General features: G+C 45.3%; 2 protein-coding genes across 5 annotated transcripts in view; one reads left to right on the top strand and one right to left on the bottom strand.

Moving 5' to 3' along the window:
• Nucleotides 1–21,300, top strand: part of Fyco1 (FYVE and coiled-coil domain autophagy adaptor 1) — a 74,101-nt gene that overhangs the window by 34,510 nt on the left and 18,291 nt on the right. For all 4 annotated transcript variants that reach the window (XM_026390082.2, XM_026390081.2, XM_026390083.2 and 1 more), the window contains exons 14-15: nt 2,228–2,372; nt 18,422–18,517. In XM_026390082.2, coding sequence (XP_026245867.2) covers nt 2,228–2,372; nt 18,422–18,517 — 241 coding nt within the window. The remainder of the gene's footprint in view (nt 1–2,227; nt 2,373–18,421; nt 18,518–21,300) is intronic.
• Nucleotides 5,953–11,670, bottom strand: Cxcr6 (C-X-C motif chemokine receptor 6). The gene has a single exon (XM_026390084.2). It carries the CDS (start codon nt 9,873–9,875, stop codon nt 8,856–8,858), a length of 1,020 nt encoding a protein of 339 aa, XP_026245869.1. The 5' UTR covers nt 9,876–11,670; the 3' UTR covers nt 5,953–8,855.

The following is a 21,300-nucleotide window of genomic DNA, read 5'->3' as shown; positions in this document are numbered from 1 at the left end:
TATCCTTCATACTCTCTCTTAATGACCAAGGAGGATGTATTCTCCTTTGTATCCTCCACTTAAGCAGTAAAATGAAGTGAGGATTGGTTCCTTCTGTTTCTAATCCAGCACACCCTGTGGACACCAAAATTTGGATGTAGAGCCCAGTGAGGTAGAGCTGATATGGTAAGGACAGAAGTGGAGGTCATCTCTGCTCTGCCATCACTGCTGTTTGCATTTGATCCCTGTGAACTCCTCCTTGACCCAGGTGCCGGCCAGCCAAATTTTAGAAATGCTGTTTCTCTTTTGTTTAAGTGGGTCATCAAGGAAATTGTCAGGCCTTATTATTTATTAGGTACAGAGAACTGCTCAGGGATGGGAGTTGTATGTACTTTGCACAGCTTTAGTATCTTCTTCAAATCGTTTACCTATTTTTTTAAATATTGAATTTTGAAAGTCCTCTACATATTCTGGATAAAATTTCTTTATCAGATATGTGTTTTACAAATATTTTCTCCTAATCTATAACTTGTTTTTTTCATTTTTCTTTGAAGAATGGAAATATCCTTCAAAGAACAGAAATGTATAGTTTTGATGATACTCACTTTATCATTATTTTTTTTCTTTTCTTTTGGTGTCATAGCTAGCTTTGCTTAATCCCAAGTATTCAAAGTTTCCTGTTTTCTCCTGGAAGCTTTATAGTTTTAGGTTATATATGTAGGCCAGTGACCTGTTTAGAGTTAATTTTTGTGTATGTTGCAAAGTATAAGTAGAGATTTACTTGTTTTGGTTTGGTTTGGTTTAGTTGTCCAGTGGTTCCAAAAACATTGGTTAAAAAATTTATTCTTTTTACACAGAATTACTTTTGCAACTTTGTTAAAAGTCAGTTGACCTTATATATGTAGATCTCTATCTGGACTTTCTGTTCCATTCCATTTATCTATGTGCCTATTCTTTCACCAGTACCACACTGTTATGGTTGCCATAGTTTTATACAGTATCTTAAAGAGAGGAATGGGTGAGTTCTTCAATTTTGTTCTTTATCAAAGTATTGGCTATTATAGAATTACTGTTTTTCCAAATAAATTCTAGAATGAGTTTGTTAATTTTTACAAGAAAATTCTGATGAGGTTTTAATTAGGATTGCTTTGAATTTACAGATGAGTTTAGAAAGAGCTGACATCTTAATGAAATTGACTTTTCCAATCCATGAACATGGTATAGCTTCCTATTTACTTAGGTCTCTGATTTCCCCTCAATGGACATCATTTTGGATCCCTGTTGCCTATTTTATCATCCTTCTTCCAGTCTCAGAGTACAGATTCAGGAATGTAGTTAGGTCTAAGGAAAAAGCCAATCTGTGGGTTCCTTTTTCCAATCCATGCTTTAAATCCTCTATTATACAAACTTGAGATAAGAGGGAAACTGTTCCTTCTAAAGCACAGCAGGGCAGCTTGCATGAACCATTATACTAAACAACTCAGGGGCTTTCCTCACCCCAACGCATTGGAAGATGTTCCAACAATGACAGAATGACACCACACCAAAGTTCTGAGGTTGCTTATTTTAACTTCTGGCATCCCCCATCTGCTCTGTTTTTTCTTTTCTTATCTTTTTCCACCTCATATTTGCCCTAATTTTCTATAATATATGCTAGCAAGTGCTTATGGTTGAATAATTGACCCAGTAACTTCTCTATAGTGGCCATCCTATTGAAAGGCCTACAAGGTCAAACACAAGGCCCCTGATTGGAAGCGTAATTCCTGCTGTAGCTCCTTGAGCTGAGGAAAAGTCTGCCACAACTCACAGTGGCTTGGGCAGGGAGGGGTGCTGTGCAGGTCATAATCCTGCTTCCAAGAGGCACAAGCACATACTGCCTGTATCTCACAAAGCAGGGACTCAGTGGCACCGAAATGTGTGTTCTTTATTGTTTCTTTCCTGAAAACATTTTGATAGGTTTTTCCTTTAATGTAATGGCCTTAGAGAAGTTAGAAACTGAAATCTTTTTAAGCCCCTGATTTTATTTTAAAAGTCTCTCAGGCTGTTCATTCAGTCTCATCTGTAGCCCCTTTGCTTTTCTAGAATATCTTATATCTGAATATAAAAGCCATCATTTGAGTGACCATTTAAGGCATGTCCCAGCAGCTTGTTCTGTGTAGCTATACACCTCACTTTCCCACAGACCCTTCTCGATCCTGTGTATGATGATTTGTGTGTCTCTTCTGTCCTGCTCTCCTCTGCCATCCAGGAACAAACTCAGACTTCAGGCCACCAGATGACGCTGTGTTTGACATCATCACAGATGAGGAATTGTGCCAGATCCAGGAATCCGGCTTCTCCTTACCTGAAACACCCACTGAAACTGACTCTTTTGATCCAAATGGGGCCGAACAGTGAGTAGATGTCACCTCTGTTCCCTGGGTGCTCATTGTGTGCCTGTCCCTTGGACTTTCTTATCAAAAGACCAGGAGAGTAAGACACTGGAAGCCGGATTGGCTGTCTTTGCTAAAGAATAGAGGGTGGGACAGGATGCACATGAAGAGTGCCAGCACTTGGGGAATTGTCAGTGTGGAACCTTGCCAGAGAGTCCTGGGAATGTCTCAGTGGTACTCTGGTCTCGGCATCTTCTCTAAGGCATCTTCCTTGGCTTGGACAACTGTATGTGTCTACTTGGCAACATATCAGACTGAGTAGCTTAACCCACAGAAATGAACTTCCTCATAATTCTGGAAGCTGGAAGTCCAAGATGGAAGTACTGGCAGAAATGGTACCTCCTCTCTCCTTGGCTTGAAGATGGCCACCCTCTTGCTGTACCATCACATGGTTATCTTCTGTGTACACACCCCTGGTACCTCCCTGTAACTCCTATCTACTCCTCTTATACTGGATTAGAGCCTACCCTATAGCCTCATTAACTTAATCATCTTTCCCTATCTCCAAACACAGTTAGTCTAAGCTATTGAGGGTTAAGCTTCAGCCTGAGAATTTGAAGCAGAGACCCACTGTTAGGCCCATAAAAAGCAACCCAAACATATAAAAAGCAACCCGTGCTATGCTGCCCTTGGCCATGGTTCTGCAACATGCTGACCTTTACAAGCTTTGTTCCCAAGCCCTCAGGCTCCCAGTGCTACTCACCTTACCACTTACCCACCTGGCTCGCCAGCCCATGAAAGCAGAATGTGGCCCAGTGCTAATGGAACAGAATGACCCTGGGAACCACGGGGCCCTGGGGGTTAGGGAGAACATGCAGCCCGCACAGTCAGGGAGACTTCAGTGAAAGTGCTCCAAGAAGGAGAGAAAGGTGCAGAGGGGCAGAATCAGCAGCGATTAGGGACTATCTTAGACTCAATAATGGGGAGCTTTTTCCTTGAGTTATAAAACAGTGAGTTCAGTTCATCTTTGGGAGACACTCATCAGACTGAGTAACGATGCCACAAGAAAGGAATCTCAGATTTAGCTGCAGTCATCTTAGGTAGATGTGTTTTCTCAGACATCCTTTAGATAGGCCCATCCCGGGCCCTACAGTCTGACAGCAGCAAAAATAGAGGCAAGTCTGTCAACTTGCAACCTGCAGCGCTCAAAGGAGTTTCCACTCATCTGACCTGACCTGGGCTGTGCCCTCCTGAGCACTGTGAGAACACTGCAGCTGGCATGGTCAGGGCAGCCTTTGGAGGGACAGAAACATCAGCTGCAGGTGTACTTTGTGCTCACTCTCCCTTTGACCCTCTCATTTTTCTCACGGAGCCCAACAAGGTTTATGAGGAGAGCTTTGCAAGTATTCAGCTTTTATCACCTGTCAAGTCAGTACGTAGCGGGTAAGGTGAGCAGAACCAGCAGCCTAGGGGCCCAGGAGGACACCTTTGGCTTGAAAGTGTCTCATTGCCTCCCGTAACCTGCATGAGAAGAGATCCCCCTGCAGCTCCCTTTCTCATAATCCCTCACCTTCCCCTTTCCCAGTAGGAACAAAAGCAGAAGGTATTCCGCCTGCTGACAAATATGTGTGGTTTTGTTCTTGGGAAAATAGGAACTGTTTCAGGGAAAGGAAACTGCCGGCCAGGATGCCAGAAGCCTCCAAGGTGGATCTGGGATTGTGATGGGAACCTGCAAGCCCTGCCCTTCACCTGTGGGTGAAGCGCTACTCCTTCTCAGCAAAGGCTTATGTCATGGGGACTTCTTTGTGGGTTAGCTAGAGATATACCCAAGCCTGTCCAGCAGCTTTGCCTTACATTCTTTTCTGAGTCTTAAGACCCAGTCAGAAACACCAGGAGTCTGAGAAAGGGTGGCAGATCTAGATCTCTGGATTTACATGAGCATCCCTGGCAGGAAACCAGGAAGAATAAGCAGATCCAAGATAAGCAGTGGTCCAGGTGGGATTGAGCACCAAGTCTAAACCCTCGGGGAGAAAAAGGCCCTTGGACATGGTGCTGTTGAATGCAATTGTGGAGCCCCTTCCCCGTCTCTGCTGTCCTTACACAGCCTCATTTAGGCCCCTTGCTTAGGGGAAGATATTCCAATCCCATTTTTCAGTGAGGAAACTGAGGCCTTGAGAGGTTGCATGACTTATCCTGTCCTCATAAGCATCAGAACTAGACTGGGGGCTCAGAACTCCACATCTCCATCTGCCCATCAAAATCCTGCCCTTCTCCCCTGCTGCCTGTCCCCTCCTCCACACATACACACATTGCAGGGCGGAGAGGTGGCTTGCCATCCATCCTGGCAGTGATGGAACAAAGAAAGTGCCACAGTCAGCTGCACAGGTGGACCTGGCAGTTGTGCCAGGGACTTGTTAAGCAACCTCCATACTTGGTTCTGCCCAAATGGTGGCATACAAAGGTGCACAGCCCCTCTCCTGTGGTGCATGTGACCAGGTGTCCAGCTATTCTCAGGATTGAGGTGGCAGGCAGAGAAGGAAACCAAGCTCTTGTCAGCTGCTAAATCAGAAGAGGATGTTGGGCAAGAGCCAGCAGGGGCATCAGGCTTTGACCCCCTTGGCCTCTGTTCAGCCCCCACCGTGCACGGCCTCCCTTCTTGGCCACTAGATACACAGATTGAGGTACAAAGCTTATGCTCTAGAATCAGACACATCTGAACAAGTCCCTGGCCTGCCACCTCCAGGCTTCATGGCCCATAGCAGTGCAGTCCCTGAACTCAGTCCCCTCTCCTGTGCAGAAGAGACTGGAATAGCACCTGCCCACTGGGTTCTTAGGAAGAGTAGATGAGAGTCTTTTATGCAGAGAACTGAGCCACAGCCTGTCACCTAGAGCCTTCTCTAGAGGTGAACTGTTTCCCCGATGTTCAACACTGATTTGCAGTGTCAGGAGCTGAGCTGTGTGTGTGTCCACTGCTGTGCAAGACCTCAGTACCTTGCACACCGCAGCCCCATCATCTTCTTCAAAGAAAGTTTCTCCTCCAGATACCTGGTTGACTCGGGAGCTGAAACTTGCCCACAGAGCAAATGAGCCCACAGAGCCTCTTTGCCAGTAATTGCTTCAGAACTAGTGCTCGTGGTCAGAGTGGGGGAACTGTGGTCATCAGCCAGGAGACTGGATGCCTGGTATCTCAGAGACAAAACAAGAACAGGATATGGTTATAAAGCCACCTTGTGCTTGGGTTAACCCAAGATCTCTACCTTCAGACAAGTGCAGAGTTAGCAGGCACCCTGCTGTGTGAGCTGTCACAGGTATTAATCTCTCTGAGCTCATTTTCTCATCTGAAAAATAGGTATGATGGTGTTAGCCTTCCTATCAAATGGTGTTTTTCCTTCTGTGGCCACCATCTTCCCACCAGTGTGCTCACCGAGAACACCTGGGTGGCCAAGGGGCCCCTGACACGGGATCACCTTGTGTTTAGCACATCTCAGATGATGCAGGCCTCTGGCCTCTACTACATCTCTCTCTGGGGCTGGAGCCATGAATGTTACTACCCCTATAAGCTGGGAGTTTGTTGGGGTGTTGCACGTTTTTTACCCTCAGACCCCAGGGGAGTCTGGATTCCAGTGGATCCTCATCTACCTGGCCTCCTGCCCCCAGTCCCCCTTGCATCCTAAGCCTTTGACACCATGTTCTGCTGTGAGCAGCCAAGGCAGGGAGGAGAAGAGCAGGTCTGAGGTTGAGAGCTGACTTTGCCCTCCCCTGACTCAGGCTCCTCCTCTGTGGAATGGAGGCTGTTACAAGAGCATCTTGGACTTCCTAGACTGTGGTGTGGATAGAGCCGAGGGCAAGATGCGAAGCTCTCTGTAACCTACATGTGCTGTGCTAGTGGTTATTGCCAGTGATGACCCAGGTCTACTCTCAAGTGTAGAGTACAAGTACCCAGAGTGGACCAGCGAGTGTCGGAGGAGATAGAGGAATTGAAGGAAGATTCTGCTGCTGTCCTGGGGACAATCAGGCAGCATTTTTCTAAGCTGTGGAAGGACCTGTACAAATGATTGGGAGCTTGGGAGAGGACACACTCCAGTAGGTACCCTGTCTCATTTGACTTACTCTGCAGGCAGGCACTCGGTCAGGGAAAGCCCGTGGCCCCAACAGTCCCCCTCCATTGCCATGCTCATGTTGGCTCACACATGGCCCTTGGACTGCACTCCATGCCTCATGGCCACCCCAGTCGTGTGAATGGTGAACCAAGCCTTGGGGATGCTGCGTGACTTGGCCAGGGGTGCCCAGGAGGGAGTGTTGCCCAGCACTGGCTGAGTGCCCAAGCCCTGCCTCTCTCTTCCAAGACACTGTCAAGGAAGCTGGAGTCTGTCTAGTGGCCGCTCTGTCAGAAGTGTTCCTCATTAAGATAAGTGCACAAAGGGGGTTGACCAAAACTCCCCCTGAAAGCCCATTAGAGGATAGAAGTCAGCCTTGCCACCCTGCAGAGTGCAGACTTGGTTGTTTGAGGAGGCGCTTGGTCCATGTGGCCTGAGTGTAATTAGGAAGTTCTCCTCATGGATGCATGTGGCATGTTTATGAAACAGCATGGAATCACGTGGGCCTTTCAAGGCCTGGCCTGTGCTCAGCTGAACCACACCTCGGGAGGCACACCGCTGATGTAGAAGGCTTCCATTCTGCTTCAATAGGTCGCATAAGAAAGAATAACTACTCCTGGCTTGGGGGTACTCTTACCCACGAATGCAAACTGTGCCAGGTGCTTTGCTTTTATTATCTCAAGTCCCCCTCATACCAGCCCTGAGAGGTAGGTGCTGTTAAGATCCATGCCTCACCAAAAAGAAAGAAGTAGCGGGCAGAGGTTGGGATTTGCTTAGGGTCTCGTCAGCTGGTAAATATCAGGGATTTAGCTCTGACCTGTTGTCTGTCTGACCCCCAGACCACATGGTTGAGCTAGTCTGGCCTCCCTTACCTCCTGGGGGACTCCACTTAGCTGTTACAAATGATTCTCCACATTTTGGACAGTGATTTGAGGAATGCGTACACCCAACAATTACCTTTAACCTGTTTATTAGATTGTCAGGATGTAATGAACTTTTGTAAAGTCTGACATTTAAAACTCTCTCATCCTGTGGCTGTATTATAGAAGCTGAACAGAGGTACCCCTCATTTTGGGAAGGAGGCTAGAAACCACAATGAAAGAGCAGGGTTATTACCATTGATGTGTTCATTTCCTTCACAGACATTGCCCCAGAAGCTTGCAGTTTTAACTTATTTCTTGTGTTCTGAGCCTAAAAGTAACTGGATTTTTAAAAATATATTTTCATACATCTTGTGTATTTTTTTATTTGTTCCTTTTAATTATACATGATGGTAGAATATAATTTGACATACATACGGAGTATAACTACCCATTCTTGTGGCTGTACATGATGTGGAGTTGCATCGGTTGTGATTTCATATATGAACATAGGAAAGTTATGTCCGATTCATTCTATTGTTTTTCCCATTCCCATCCCCTCTCCATTTCCCACTCCCCCACCCCCCGACCCCATCCAATTCAGTGAACTTCCATTCCTCCCTCCCAGTAACTGTTTTTTGTGTGCTCAAACACCAGCATTAAAGTTGAATGCTCCTAAAGGTAAAAGTAGTTTGAAGACTAAGATTTTTATTTCTTGGTCATGAAACTGATACGCCGTCTGATGTGTGTGGGTGTGTGCGTGCACATTTGTATATGTGCATGCGGCAGGTCTTTGATAAATTCCCTTTTTTAAATGAGTGGAGCCACTGAAGGATCCACTCCAAAAATGATGCTTAAATTTGTTCTAGTCTTAAGCTGTTTTGCACCTTCTTCTAGCATGTTCATGGACCAGTGGAATTTTCAGCCAACTCTAATTTGTTTGGGTCCACATACAGTCTCCAGAGCTGGTCCTCCCAGGATTAGTCAGAGAGAACCTTAGCATCACCTATGCAAAAGTCAAAACCCAAGGTGTGGCAGACATTGTCCTCATTCCTGTTCGGTGCCTGGTGATTGAGGTCTGAGCCACATAGACCACACTTGTCTTCAAGGCCACTCCCATCTCCACTCCTTGCCCAGTGGTCAGAAGAGTCTTCTATACTTGGGAGACAGCACATCACCTGCCACCAACAGCTTTGTTGTCTGTGCTCCCTCTTCAGCCTTCAGCCCCAGTCACAGTAATGACAAACCTGAGATCCTAAGATCCTCATCCCCTTGGCTTCAGTGTTCTTGGGGATGAAGAAGTCCTTAAAAATTGTAGCCCCCCCCACACACACACACATACACACTTTGAGCATCAGGCCTGGGTCTTAAGAAGAGAGCAGGGTATGTCCATGTCTACAAAGCATTGCATGCCAGCCACCATGTCTGATGTCTTCTCCGTGAGAATGCAGATGCTATAAACAAAGCCTCCCTCATCAGTTCCAGAGGACATAGCCACGCTCCTGCCAATTCCAGAGCAGTTTCTCCAGGTCTAGCAAAGCCAACAACTAGAACATGCTGATGGCCTCTACATTGTGAGAGGTAGAACAACTCTTGGAACTGTCCTCAGAAGACTTCCACTGACTTGAGACTCTCAGGCAAGGGAGACAGCCAATATCCTTCACAAGTTTCCGGAAGTTCTTCCGAAACTTGAGGCCAACGAAGGCATAGAGCACAGGGTTAAGGCAGGCCCGTAGGTATGCAATGGCCTCTGTCACCAGGATGGCATAGTCAAAGCTGGTCATGGTATAGTACTCCCAGCTCGTACTGCGAATGAGCTTGACAAGATTGAAGGGTGTCTGGGTGAGCAGGAACACGGCCACCACGAGGAAGATGATCTTTAGAGATTTGTGCTTCCGGAAACCTCGAGCATGAAGCAGAGTCTTGATGATGACGGAGTAGCAAATGATCATGGCAAGCAGTGGCAGGAAGAACCCCAGAGACATCTGGGAGGCAAGAACCATGGTGGAAATCTCCTCATCATGGTAGCCGCAGATGACCTTGTCGAGATGTAGGACATTGCTATAGATGATCTGTGGCAAGGACACCAGCAGGGAGACTACCCAGATAATCAAGCAGATGACCTTGCCACAGATCATCCGCTTGGCCTGCTGGTTGTAGGCCTTGGTGGCCTGAACCACAGCGATGAAGCGATCCACGGTGATGCAGGTGAGGGTGAGCATGGACGTGTAGAAGTTAATCGTGTATATGCCCCGGAGGATCTTGCACATGACCTGGCCGAAGACCCACTCATGGAAGCCTGCGTAGGCCCAGAAGGGCAGAGTGCAGACAAACACTAGGTCAGCCAGGGGCAGGTTCACCAAGAATACATCTGTCAGGCTCTTCAGCTTCTGGTAGAAAATGTACACGACCAGCACCAGGGAGTTCCCCACCAGGCCAGAGATGAACACTGCCGCATACACACAGGGCAGGAAGATCTTTCTGAACTGCAGGAAGCCCTCGTGCACCTTGTTACTGTCGCTGGAGGTGTTGAAGAGCATGGGATCTGAGTAATCGTACTCCTCCATGGCATCTGCTCTGAGGTTCTCCTGTGAGTGAAAACCCAGGAATTATATTTGGAACTGAGAGTGGCACTCCTGTCTTACCACTGCCCCCTGTAGGTACAAGTAGGCATCACCCCCTAGTGTTCTGCCTGGTAACAGCAAAGTCAAGCATACTGCAGGTGACCAGTTCCTAGGGGAAGCTGTTCAGACCAGATGAGGAACACTTTGTTAACCCTAGAATTCTCAGGATCTCACCCAGCTAGTCCCCACACACATCCCATAAAACCCTTCCCTCAGTGGTTTCAAAAACAAAATCCACCATGCATTCCAGTAGGTACAGTCCCCTTTGCTCCACACGAGGGGGCCTGTCCTCATCCACCCAGGCCTCACAGCAGCTGTCTGCCCATCCTCTGCCCCATTTGCGAAATTTCTGAAGCTCAAGTAAGTGAGGTTCTCCTGTCAGGAAACTTCTGGTGACCAGAGATGTTTGGGGATGACAAGGACTTCTGTCAGGGTGGGAAGTCCTTCCTGCTTACATCTCCTTAAAAGGGTGACAGGTGGAAAAGGAAGGCACTGGAAAAGCTCACATTGCCCAGTACCTTGGCTGAGCTGGCTTCATGACCAGAGAGTTGGGTGGCTGTCCTCACTCTCCATCCAGATTTTCCCCATAGCATCTGTCACAGTTCATGACAGCCACCATCAGAGACCTTTCCTGAAGACTTTTTAATCTTTAGGAATCTCTTTAAAGGCGGATTTCCCCGGGAAGGGCCATGCCTTAGTGTCTAGGATTAGTATTTTGGGTCTTCTTTCACAAATGGAAGACCCAATTGAAATGGGCGCCAGCTGGGTGACCCTAGCAGTGAGACTTTCTTGCTTGGGGCTCCTTGCGGACAACGCACTCACTTCCATCTGACCCTTGTTTGCCCTGTGGCCCTGCTAAGGACATGAGTGATGTAACCTGTGGTTGGGCTAAAGAATGCCAGGCCAGCCTAGCCACTTTAGCCCTTTAGCCCTTGCCAGCTCATTCCAGTGACCCAGGTTCATAACCCTCCAGCTCCTCCAGAAGATGTCTTAAGAAGAGCAGGTATTTAGACAGAGCCCCTTGCAGGGTTCAGCACATTCAAAAACCCGAGAGGCCAGATGACAGCATATAAAGGTGAGGCCATCTCCCCTCTTTAATCCAGTGGAGATACTTCTTTTCCTACAAACAATTGAGTCCGATTGGAAGCAGCGCACCCTGGTGCTCCTGTGGACTCTATCTTTCCTGGGGCCAGAAGTGCCTTTTCCCCACTTCAAAGGACAGCATTGCTCAGTAAATAGTCCCCATACTTAGACCACAGAAGGTCAGATCTCTAAGGATGATAGGTGAACCAGTAGGTATCCTGCCAAAAAGCTTTCTCGAGTACTAACTTAAGTAGGTCAGATGGTGATCTGTATGTGTTATTACTTCATTGGGGACAATAACTTTTTTTTTATTCATTTAAAGTAAGAAACAGACAGCTCTCCTTATCTTGAGGGTATGGTCCAACTCCTTATTACATAATTTATTCTTGTCTTCTTTTATCCTCTTCCAGCTTTTGCTGGATCTTTACACTGGCACTACACATTTACCCAAAGGACCTGTACAAATATCTGTGGAATAATTGGTAAACTTAAGTATAATGCTGGCAGATGGGGACTGGACAGCTCTGTGCAGATAGAATATTAAAAATCACTGCCCCTAGAGGAAAAATCACAAGCATCCATTTCTTTATCTTCTGTAATCAAAATCTTATGTTGATTTCTGAAAATTAAAGTATCTTGGTAATAATGTAAAAAGACTGGTAATAAATAAATGATCATTACAATTCAGACATAGGATATGACCAAAATGTTTTAAAAGTACCTTCAATTGTTTGGGGAAAAAATGCATTTACATGATTGGAACAGTGTAAACACAAAGTAAATATGAAAAAGTTATTTGTTAATATGAAAAATTTATTAGTTAAAATGAAAAAAATTATTAGCTATAACTGTTACAACAAATAGGTGGCAAAAAATAATTTTATTCTGATTCTTCGCCTTTTTTATTCATAAACCCCTTTAAAATTGCAGGGAAGCTATAGATCTTTTCTCAGAAATAATATATACACACACCTGCAATTCTAGAAGTTCGTGAGCCCCATATTTTGTGGACCCTTGATTGATAATCTATGATAGGTGATAAACTTTATAATTGTGATTTTTATTTTTTTAAATTGAAAAATAACCACATTTTATCATCAGTTTCCCTCCAGCTGGTAAAATTGTGAATAACTTAGTTCCTCTCATCCTTTATATTTTTCTATAGTAGCCAAAGTTTCTACAGTGGCATATTGTTTTATACTGAAAAAAGAAAACAAACAGTAATCTGGAATAATAGCTTGTTTTATAAAATGCAAAAGAAATGAAAGGAAGACAGATTATTCAGTGAACAAATATGGACAGTAACAAGACTCTCTTTACCTCCCTGGTGTCTGTTTACACCAGTCCGAGCAGTCCTCTCAGCTTATGGGCACCTACTGTGTGCCCAGAACCAAGAGTCAGTAGTTTCACATTTCTCTAATTTAATCCTCAAAGCAGCAAACGGCATCAGTGGAATGAGAACCAAGCACAGATGAACCCCGTAGCCTGGCCATTTTGCTCTGTGCCCTGCTGCAGGCAGTAGTCTGAGAACCCCAACCTGCCTAAGGTTAACCCCCTTCTCACTATAAAGAAAAAGACAAATGACTCACCAGCACAAGTGCCCTGTCAGTTTGTTCTAGAGATGAGCTTGCTCACCAAGCAAGATCTGCCTCTACTCCTCCGTGATGTGGTCTGTGTTTCCGTTGCACATTTAAGCACTCTTGGCTGGTAATTTAGAGTTCCTCCCCTACCTCCATCCTACAGGTCAAAATATACATGGCCAGCCTGCACATGTAATTTGGGGGTCAAAGATAAACACGACTCTGATGCCTCACACCCCTCTCTTCCTGTTTTGACACTCAAGCTTTCACCAGGACCTGAGGGTCAGGTATTTGTAAACCAAAGGCAAGCAGTTAAGTTTGGCTGTGTCAGTCCACTAAAGAGGGTGATGTTTGTCCCTTCACATTATTTCATTCCCTAACCACACATCTCTTTGGAACAGTTTGGGTCAGGACCAAAGTTAAGTTCATGCTGTGGGCTCATCTGTATGTGTACACAGAGCTCCAACCAGCAGCCCTGTAGAGTGGTATTATCCCCATTTTTAAAATTGCTGTTTGTTCTAATTAGTTATACATGACAGAAGAGTGCATTTGGATTTATTGTACACAAATGGAGCACAGCTTTTCATTTCTCTGGTTGTACATGATGTAGAGTCACTCCATTCATACAATCATACACAAATCTTGGGTAATGATAATAGGCAAAAACGCTATATAAAGCGAAACTGGAACCAAAATTGTAGCCCCCGGTACACATGGCTAGTAACTGGTAATTCAAAGAGCCAAACTCAGGTTTCAGTGAATGCTTAACCAGTGGCCCAGAGCTGTTAGGGTGCCACTGCCAGGATCCAGGGGTGAGGCATTACTGCTCTTGGGAGGAGAGGTTAGCTGTAAAGCTCTGGTGGGTGGCAAGGGCTGTGGAGGATGAGTTCATGGCTAAGACTTCTGGCTGGTGACTCTGCCAGAATGCCTGGTACAGCCCTGTCTCAACCACAACACACAGGCCCCCTGGCAGGCAGTGCTCATCCACCAAGCTAACCTGCATGACCTCGCTGGTTTCATGGGGCTACCCTCTCCACACCTGGAGTCCCCCAGATGTTAGCATCTTGACCTCAGCACAGCTGGAGTTCATTCCCGTGATCCAGCATTACTGACCCTTTTAGGAAATCACACCTGGAAGACAGGAATGGAAGGAATATCTTCCTGGGTCTCATTCTCCACCAGCTCCAGGGGGTGAAGGCAGTAGGAAGAGGTGTGGGCTCCCTTTCTGCCACCCCACAAGATTGGTGCTGTCCTGCCCAGCAAAACTGGTGGCTCTTCCTGAGGGTGGATGTCAGGAATTGGAAGTAGAGACCAGTAGCAACCTCAGGATTCAGAAACTAACATCAATTTACTGTGAACCAGTAAAATTGTGCACTGTGCTGGATGTTTCCCTTGAACAACTGTCTAATCCTAGTCACTTCCTAATCATTTACAGATGAATAAATGGAAGATTAGAGTTAACAAGAACATACATGTCCCTAAGAATCACCTAGCCTGTGCTTCTTAACCTGATCTTTCTGAGTATGAAACTGTCCCAGGGAGCCCCAGTTAAAGATCTGCAGACCTCTAGTTGGGTTTTCAGGCCTTGTATGAATTAACTAGTTCAAATTGTCCTTTCCACCAAAGTACAAATGAATGAGTGAAATGTTCTTTCAGGGTAAGAACCAAGAGGCCATGTGAATGCAGGGAACAGTGGACAAATGAATAAATGAAAGTGCTGAGCCAAATACTGCAGGGGAGATGAACCAAAGCCCCCATCTTTCCAAAAGGACTTTTAGGGCAGGATAGCCTTTAGAGTAAGACTGCCTAACGCTGGAATCTTTAAGCTGTGAGAGATTAGTTTTTTCCAGGGACAAGTCAGCTATGCCAGGGTGGTGTTAGAATGACCAGAGCCTTGTCAAACCTGTTTGGCTGCCTGTGCTCATGAGAGAATCACTCATGTCATGGGGAAGAATGGAGGCCTGTCCCCAGTGCCCTCCATGATCATGCATGCATGCCCACAAGTGTTTGGTGGGGGGCACATATATTTGAGAAAGCATGGCACATTGTCATGACCACCCTGTAATGGCAAGTTCTGGGTAGCATAGAAGACCTGCAACTAAAAAAGAACCAAGCTACTCGCAGTCTGAGGGCCAAAGTTTAGTTCAAAACCACTTTACAAAATGCCTTTTATTATTTGCAGTACTGATTGTACCAAGGACATTACTTTTCTCTGAAACAAACCTCTCAACTTGAGGGTTAGTACCCAGTCGTATACATCTTAGATTTACCATGAATTATTGAACATCTTCTAAGTTTAATTGGAGGGAGAATAAAAGGGAAGTGACAGACATCCCTGCTGCAGATTTAACTCTGTTAACTTGCTCACTTCTTCAGGAGAGCTGACATTCTCAAGTCAGAGCTGTGGGGTGCCACTGCCAGAATCCAGGGGTGAGGCATTACTGCTCTTGGGAGGAGAGTCTAGCTATAAAGCACTGGTGGCTGGCAGGGCTGTGGAGGATGAGTTCATGGCTAAGATCCCCAGACTGGTGCCTTGCTCAGTGGCATCTGGCACTGGTCATGAGGATGGGCTGCAGGTTTGCATGTTGTGGTCAGACCATAGGCACCAAATCATCAGGACTCGAGATACTAAAAGTGTTCTTTTGGTTTTTAAGCAAAAAAGGAAGCCAGTGACTAAATGGAAAACTACTAGGAATTTTCTTTATAATGAAACTGACGAAATAATTTAATAAGACAGTAGTAGTAAAATAAATTTAATAGAAAAATATAAAAAAGTGCCCCACATCCCAGAGTGTGGTTCAAGCCAGCCTTCCACACCGGCACTAGTCAGCATAGCTGTCTGCCATCATGGACATGCCCTCTACTGCACTGTCCAATGCAGTGGCCACCAGCCGTGGGGTGATAGGGTGCTCAACGAGTGGCTAGTGCAGCCTAGGAACCAAGTTTTTCATTTTCTTTGGTTCTGATGAGCGTAACTACTGGCTGCTCTATTGGACAGTGCAGAGCTGGCCTGAAGACCTCTCCAGTTCACAGGTGACTGTTCACAGAGGGAGGCAACCAGAGGGACTGGAAGAGTGTGCAGAATCGGGCAGAGCAACACTCCTAACCATGCAGGGCTCAGCAGGACAGAGGGCAATTGATGGAGCCCTCTGAGGAAGATCATCAGCAAGACCTCTGGGGCTGCTGGGTGTTCCTTAGCCAGACTGTGAACAGGCAGAAATTCTGCTTTCCAGGCTGTGTGAAGGGTTGAAATTGTATAGTAATTCAATAAAAAACAGGCGGAGGCATTTTGATTTGTGACAGATTCCAGCAGGAGGGACCCCACCATGACACCTCACCCCAGAGAGGTGGCCTCTTGGACCGCATTGCATTGTGGGGGCAGTCTCAGCTCCTGCCTTGTGTGAACTCTCCACTTGATTCCTAGTGGGTTCTAAAGGGAAACCTTGGTTGCATCCCCCCTTGAGAGCATTTGGTGTAGGAGAAAAACCTTATGCTGAGGCACATTACACAGGCATTTATTGAGCTCAGGCTCTTTGTGCAGCAAGTTGCACAGGAATACCAGCTGACCACCCCCAGAGAGATGAGCAAGTCATTAGACTGCTGTGCATGTGCCAGAGAGGAAACTCAGCAGGAAATGGTGGCATGTTATCAGCAGTAGGAAGCCACCATATCTTACAGGAAGCCCCACAGCAAGGGGAGAAGGAAGGACTTGCGAGCAGTTAAGTCCATCCGGCTTCTTTTCTAAAAAACCAGCTCAACAGTAAGAAAAGCAAATGGCTATAGTAGGAGATAGGGCGCCCTCTAGTGATGTTACATGTTCACCATCCTCAAACTTGATCCATTGACCACCACCAACAGAGTTGCCATATCCCACAGTAGTGGGTTTTACACAGCCACTCAGATGTATACACATGGTTACATAAAGTTAAAACAGGCGCCTCATAAAACAGTAGTTATCCTTCCAACATGCAATGTGCTATAGAATTCAGGTTTCCTATTTTATTTGGTTGATTTTTATGTTAGTCATGACCTATTAAATTAATAGCCCACGCAATGGATCATGACTCACATGAAAATCCATTGGAAAAGAAATTCTCTGCCTTTAATATTACCTTTGAGACCACCCCTACCCCCATCCACACTTGTGCAGGAGCTCAGCCAAGGCCAGCAAGGTCTTGGGAACTTACCCTGTGAATCAGCTGTTTGTGTGGCAGATAATCAGTCATTGGGTGTCACAGGGTGGTCAGAGAGGAGGATGATGAAGGAAGTGAGAGAATAATAGATTAGGACGATGTTTTACCCCAAATGCAGGAAAACTGGGAAGGCCTACCACAGTTTTCTCTCATCCTATGTTATTTAACTCTTTTTTTTTTTTTTTTTTTTTTTTTTTTTGGTATTTGCTCTTTGGAAATGTATGAAAGCAAATGAAATGAGACAGCCTGAGTGGCCTCAGGCCTGTCTGCTCTGCTCTGGGCCTCAGCTCCTCCACCTGAGAATTGGGGTGGCACTAGGTGTCCTTGTGAGCTGCTCCCCTCCCAAGCTCCTGTTCTGTGACTGTGTGTATCCCAGGGTGGCGGGGTGGAGATATGGAAGCCAGTACTTGGAAAAGCAAGAGGAGGAGGTATTCAGTAGGGAAGAGTTTAGAAACAGGTCCCCAGCCAGGGTGGGAAGGAAGCAACAAGTGACAAGGCTGCCCAGGGAGGCAGCAGGTGCTGCAGGACATGTTCAGAGCAGGAGGCAACCCCCAGCAGCCCTCCAGCTGGGCAGCAGACAGGCAAACAAGGTGGGGACACAGGAGCTACATGGTGGAAACACCAACAGCTGCACCCGAGATGAGGGGACCTGACTCTCCACTGGAGGTGGCCAGCATTTGGCGGAAACCAAATCTTGGTGGACACTGGCCTCTACCTGTGAGACGCTGAACCTCCTCCAGCATAGACAGGCTTTGTAAGTTGGTAGCAAGTCATCTGCTTTTATGCCTGAGAAATCTTATTAGGGTCAAAATGGCTACAGGGGGCCTTGGTATGAATCTGCTAAGCCAGCATCTGACACTCGGGGTCTTCCTCCTTCAGGAATCTGTCTCTGGTTCTTGACTTTCATGAGGGCATTCCCTCTTGTCTTTTTCTCCTGAAATTACTCACTAATGATTTACAGGCCCCTTGGACATTTCCTAGCAAGTAGCCTTTGATTTCTTGGGTCCCTGCAAATGTCAGGGGTTGAACTGCTGTGGTTGGGTCCTGCATAGCAGGGGAAACACAGCTGTAGGTCCTGCTTTGGGGGAACATGTGGTCTAGGGAAGATAAGACTCCAAAAAAGGGAAGTAAGGCACCATGGGACCAAGGCTGTGATATATGTGTGCCCTGGGGAGGAGGCGAGGAGGGGATGGCAGATGCCATCATGATATAAGCACCTTCAGCAAAGCCACCTGTCACCTTCCCCAGATTCTTGGTGCCATGCTGCTGCTGCAGATGTACCAAGTGTCTGTCCTTGCATCTGTTCTTGTGCCCCAGAGATGAACCAATGCAGGTTTCTCCAATCATGGGCCGGCACTGAAGAGTCAGGAATCAGTGGTACTGGTCACGTGGACCTGTGGGGAAGTCCCTGCTGGTGTGGGAGTAGAGGGTGGTCCGTTCAAACTGATGCCCAGCCTCCCCACACCCACCACCAGGACTGCCACCTGTGGTCCTCTTTCTGTCCTGGGGCCTCTGCAATCTAAGGATTCCCATGCAATCTGACGTTGGCTATATGAACAAGACTGCAGATCTCAGCATGTGGGACCTTATATGCTGATTAGCTAATGCTGTATTCTCATTTGTGACATTTCAGGGACACCACATCAAACTCCCTAACTCCTGAGGACACTGAGGACATGCCCATGGGGCAGGATGCTGAAATCTGTTTGCTGAAATCTGGTGAACTGATGTAAGTGACTGGCTACTGAGTGGACCCCCCCACACACACACCCCAGAAGGGCACTGCTCAAGGCTCTAACCCCACACCAGTGGGGGCTTCCGTTTAATTTTATTTCTTTCTCTCTTTTCTATTTATTTATTTATTTATTGAGAAAAACAAAAAGTCTTTGCTAGCAAAGGAGAAATGCAAGGGACTCCTGTCCCAGAGGCTGTGATTCTGACCATGAGTGGGAACAGGGGGTTTTTAAAGAGGTGATTCAAAGGCTGTACTCCGTGTTCTCTGTCAACTTGTTAATTTGAGAGATAATCATTTCTGTGATCTTGAGGCCATCAGCAAAATCTGAACGACTTTATTTCTGTGATGGGGTGTGCTCAAGGACAGATAACTCTGCCTAGGATGGAGAAGAAAGGTAATCCTATTTCCCCTGAGATGCAGGGTAAAGATTAGGGTAGGGCAGGGAGAGGAAGAGAAAGAAACATGTTTGTTTTAAAAATAAGTCACAGTGGCAGAGCAACAAAGGCAATATTCAAAGTAAAAAAGGAGACCACTGTTAAATTTCCCTCTGTCAATTTCTAACTCAGGTAAGGCTGGCCTCTTGACAAATCTTAAAAAGTGTTTTATTTCTGAATCCTGATCTTTGCTCCTTTTTAAAATATCATTTTACAAAGTTCCCATGTATTATTTCCTGAGTCTCTGAATATCAGTAATATAATACAGCATTACGTCTGAAACATAATCAAACAGAAAGGTTAAGGAGCTCTTTCCTTTTGTGGAAAAAGTGGCAGAATATTTTCATGTTTCACATTGTCAACCTTTGAACAAATCAGGCTCTCTTCTCAATAACTTCCACAAGTATTTAAATTCCTATCCCAGTATAAAGAGTAGCACAAAACTTTATCTATAACTTATAAAACATTAAATGACATAAATAAATACCAACCAATTTTGTTATTTCTATATAAATCTGAAGGGGACTATGCTACAGATAATTTTAGTTGGGAGAACACCAACTTGGTAAAGGGCCTTTCTAAGCTTACATTTAACTAAATTTAACTTTTAAAGTGAAATTTACAATTTATAGCCTATGGTAACAATAGTCATAGGTCTACATAGGTTAGCAGTACTAGCAAAAATATCAAAGGGTAGCCTTAGATCTGTGTACATTTAGGAAACAGTGTTAATGATCAGAAATAGATTTAGTCAAAGCAAACAGATATTCCAATGGCAGTGTGGCCCTTCTATGTCACGTACAATGTATAAAAGAGGGCACTTAGAGATTACCTTGTCAGTAAACCTAGATAAACCTTCATTTTATAAACTTTTACTTAACACTCAGACAAGGCTCAGACAAATGTAGTCCTCAGATATATACATAGTCACATATATTTATAGTGTCAACTAGTTATATACATAGTCACATATATTTAGAGTATCAACTATATTGTTGTAACCTAAAATAAAAGGTATTTATTTGACCATTTACAAACTGATCATTTAAAAGATTTGAAAGCAGGTACAAACCCTAATTCCTCTAAGACTTAGTTTCCCTAAGTAATAAAACCTAACAGATATGAGAAAATTGTCTTCATAAGAGCAGATCAGTGTTTCAGACTTGCTTCATATAAGTACATTAAACTTTGAATAACTAATTGACTGTGATAATTATAGCCAATGTAATAACATACACAAACTTTTTGAGATTTACCTTCCATAAACCTGCAACTTACATAGACATTCAACAACTTGTTTATATCCTTATTTTCTCCTCTCTTTCAACTTGAACTTTAGCACAAGAATATTACTTTACCATGCAACATACTCTCTCATCTAGAAACATTTCTTTACCTTCTAATTTTCCGTACTAAACTATGTTTCCATACCTATAACTTTCTTATATCTCTTTTCTAGTTTGAGACCCTTTCTTAAATTCACATTCTAAAGCAATCCTTGTGAATATTATCTGTGCATTTTATTTACACAACAAATTTCATCCCAGGAGAGGGATCAGACAGTCTGGCAAAATCAAAAACTGTGCTTTGATCTTTTTTCTCCCAGGTGGCATTCAAGGGGTTGGAGCACAGAATATTTTCTGAGCCTGACCTCTCTCCCTTCTGATCATTGTCACAATGCCATCGACTTTAAGTGACTTCTCCACTGTCAGTTGTACCCAGAGGCCCCTTTTGAGACTTTTGTTTGTAGTAGACATATTGATATGCAATGGAAGAGGCCCTTCTCATCCTTTTCTTTAGGCTTCCTTGAAGATGCCTTTGCAGAAGCTGCTGACAAAAGGTGGGTTGGCCTTAGTTTCTGCCATTCTCTTTTCTGGGTGCAGTTGCTTACCCTGCCAGTCTTCCCGTACATTTAGTCTGATGGGAAACTATCATAGCAAGAATCACTCTGCCTAAGTGATGGGTACCCCCTGGCCAAATGGGGTGTACTGTCAGATCTTAAAAGGGGAGACTATTCCTGTCCCCAGAGCATAGACTAACGGTGCTGGAACCTACAGCCACGGCCTTAGTGGACAGCAGTCTCCACCCACCCACCCACCATGGGCAAAAGGGGCTAGAAGGCAGGACAGAGGCCAAGTTCTCTTTGCCCACTTTTCTACAGCCCAAACAGTTTTCCTAGGATTTTTTTTTCTCTTTTTTCCAGCCCTAGGCTGATGTCCTTGATGATCTTCTGTGACTGCCTGGGACCAGGCTGAGACACAGAGCTAGGAGTGCCAGCACTGGACTTAAAGGATTTAAATCCTTTTTTTAAAAAACAACAACAACAAAAAACTCTTTCTCCTG

Source organism: Urocitellus parryii, chromosome 3 (genome assembly GCF_045843805.1).
Source record: "Urocitellus parryii isolate mUroPar1 chromosome 3, mUroPar1.hap1, whole genome shotgun sequence".
Taxonomy (NCBI): domain Eukaryota; kingdom Metazoa; phylum Chordata; class Mammalia; order Rodentia; family Sciuridae; genus Urocitellus; species Urocitellus parryii.
This window is presented reverse-complemented; position numbering and strand designations above follow the sequence as displayed.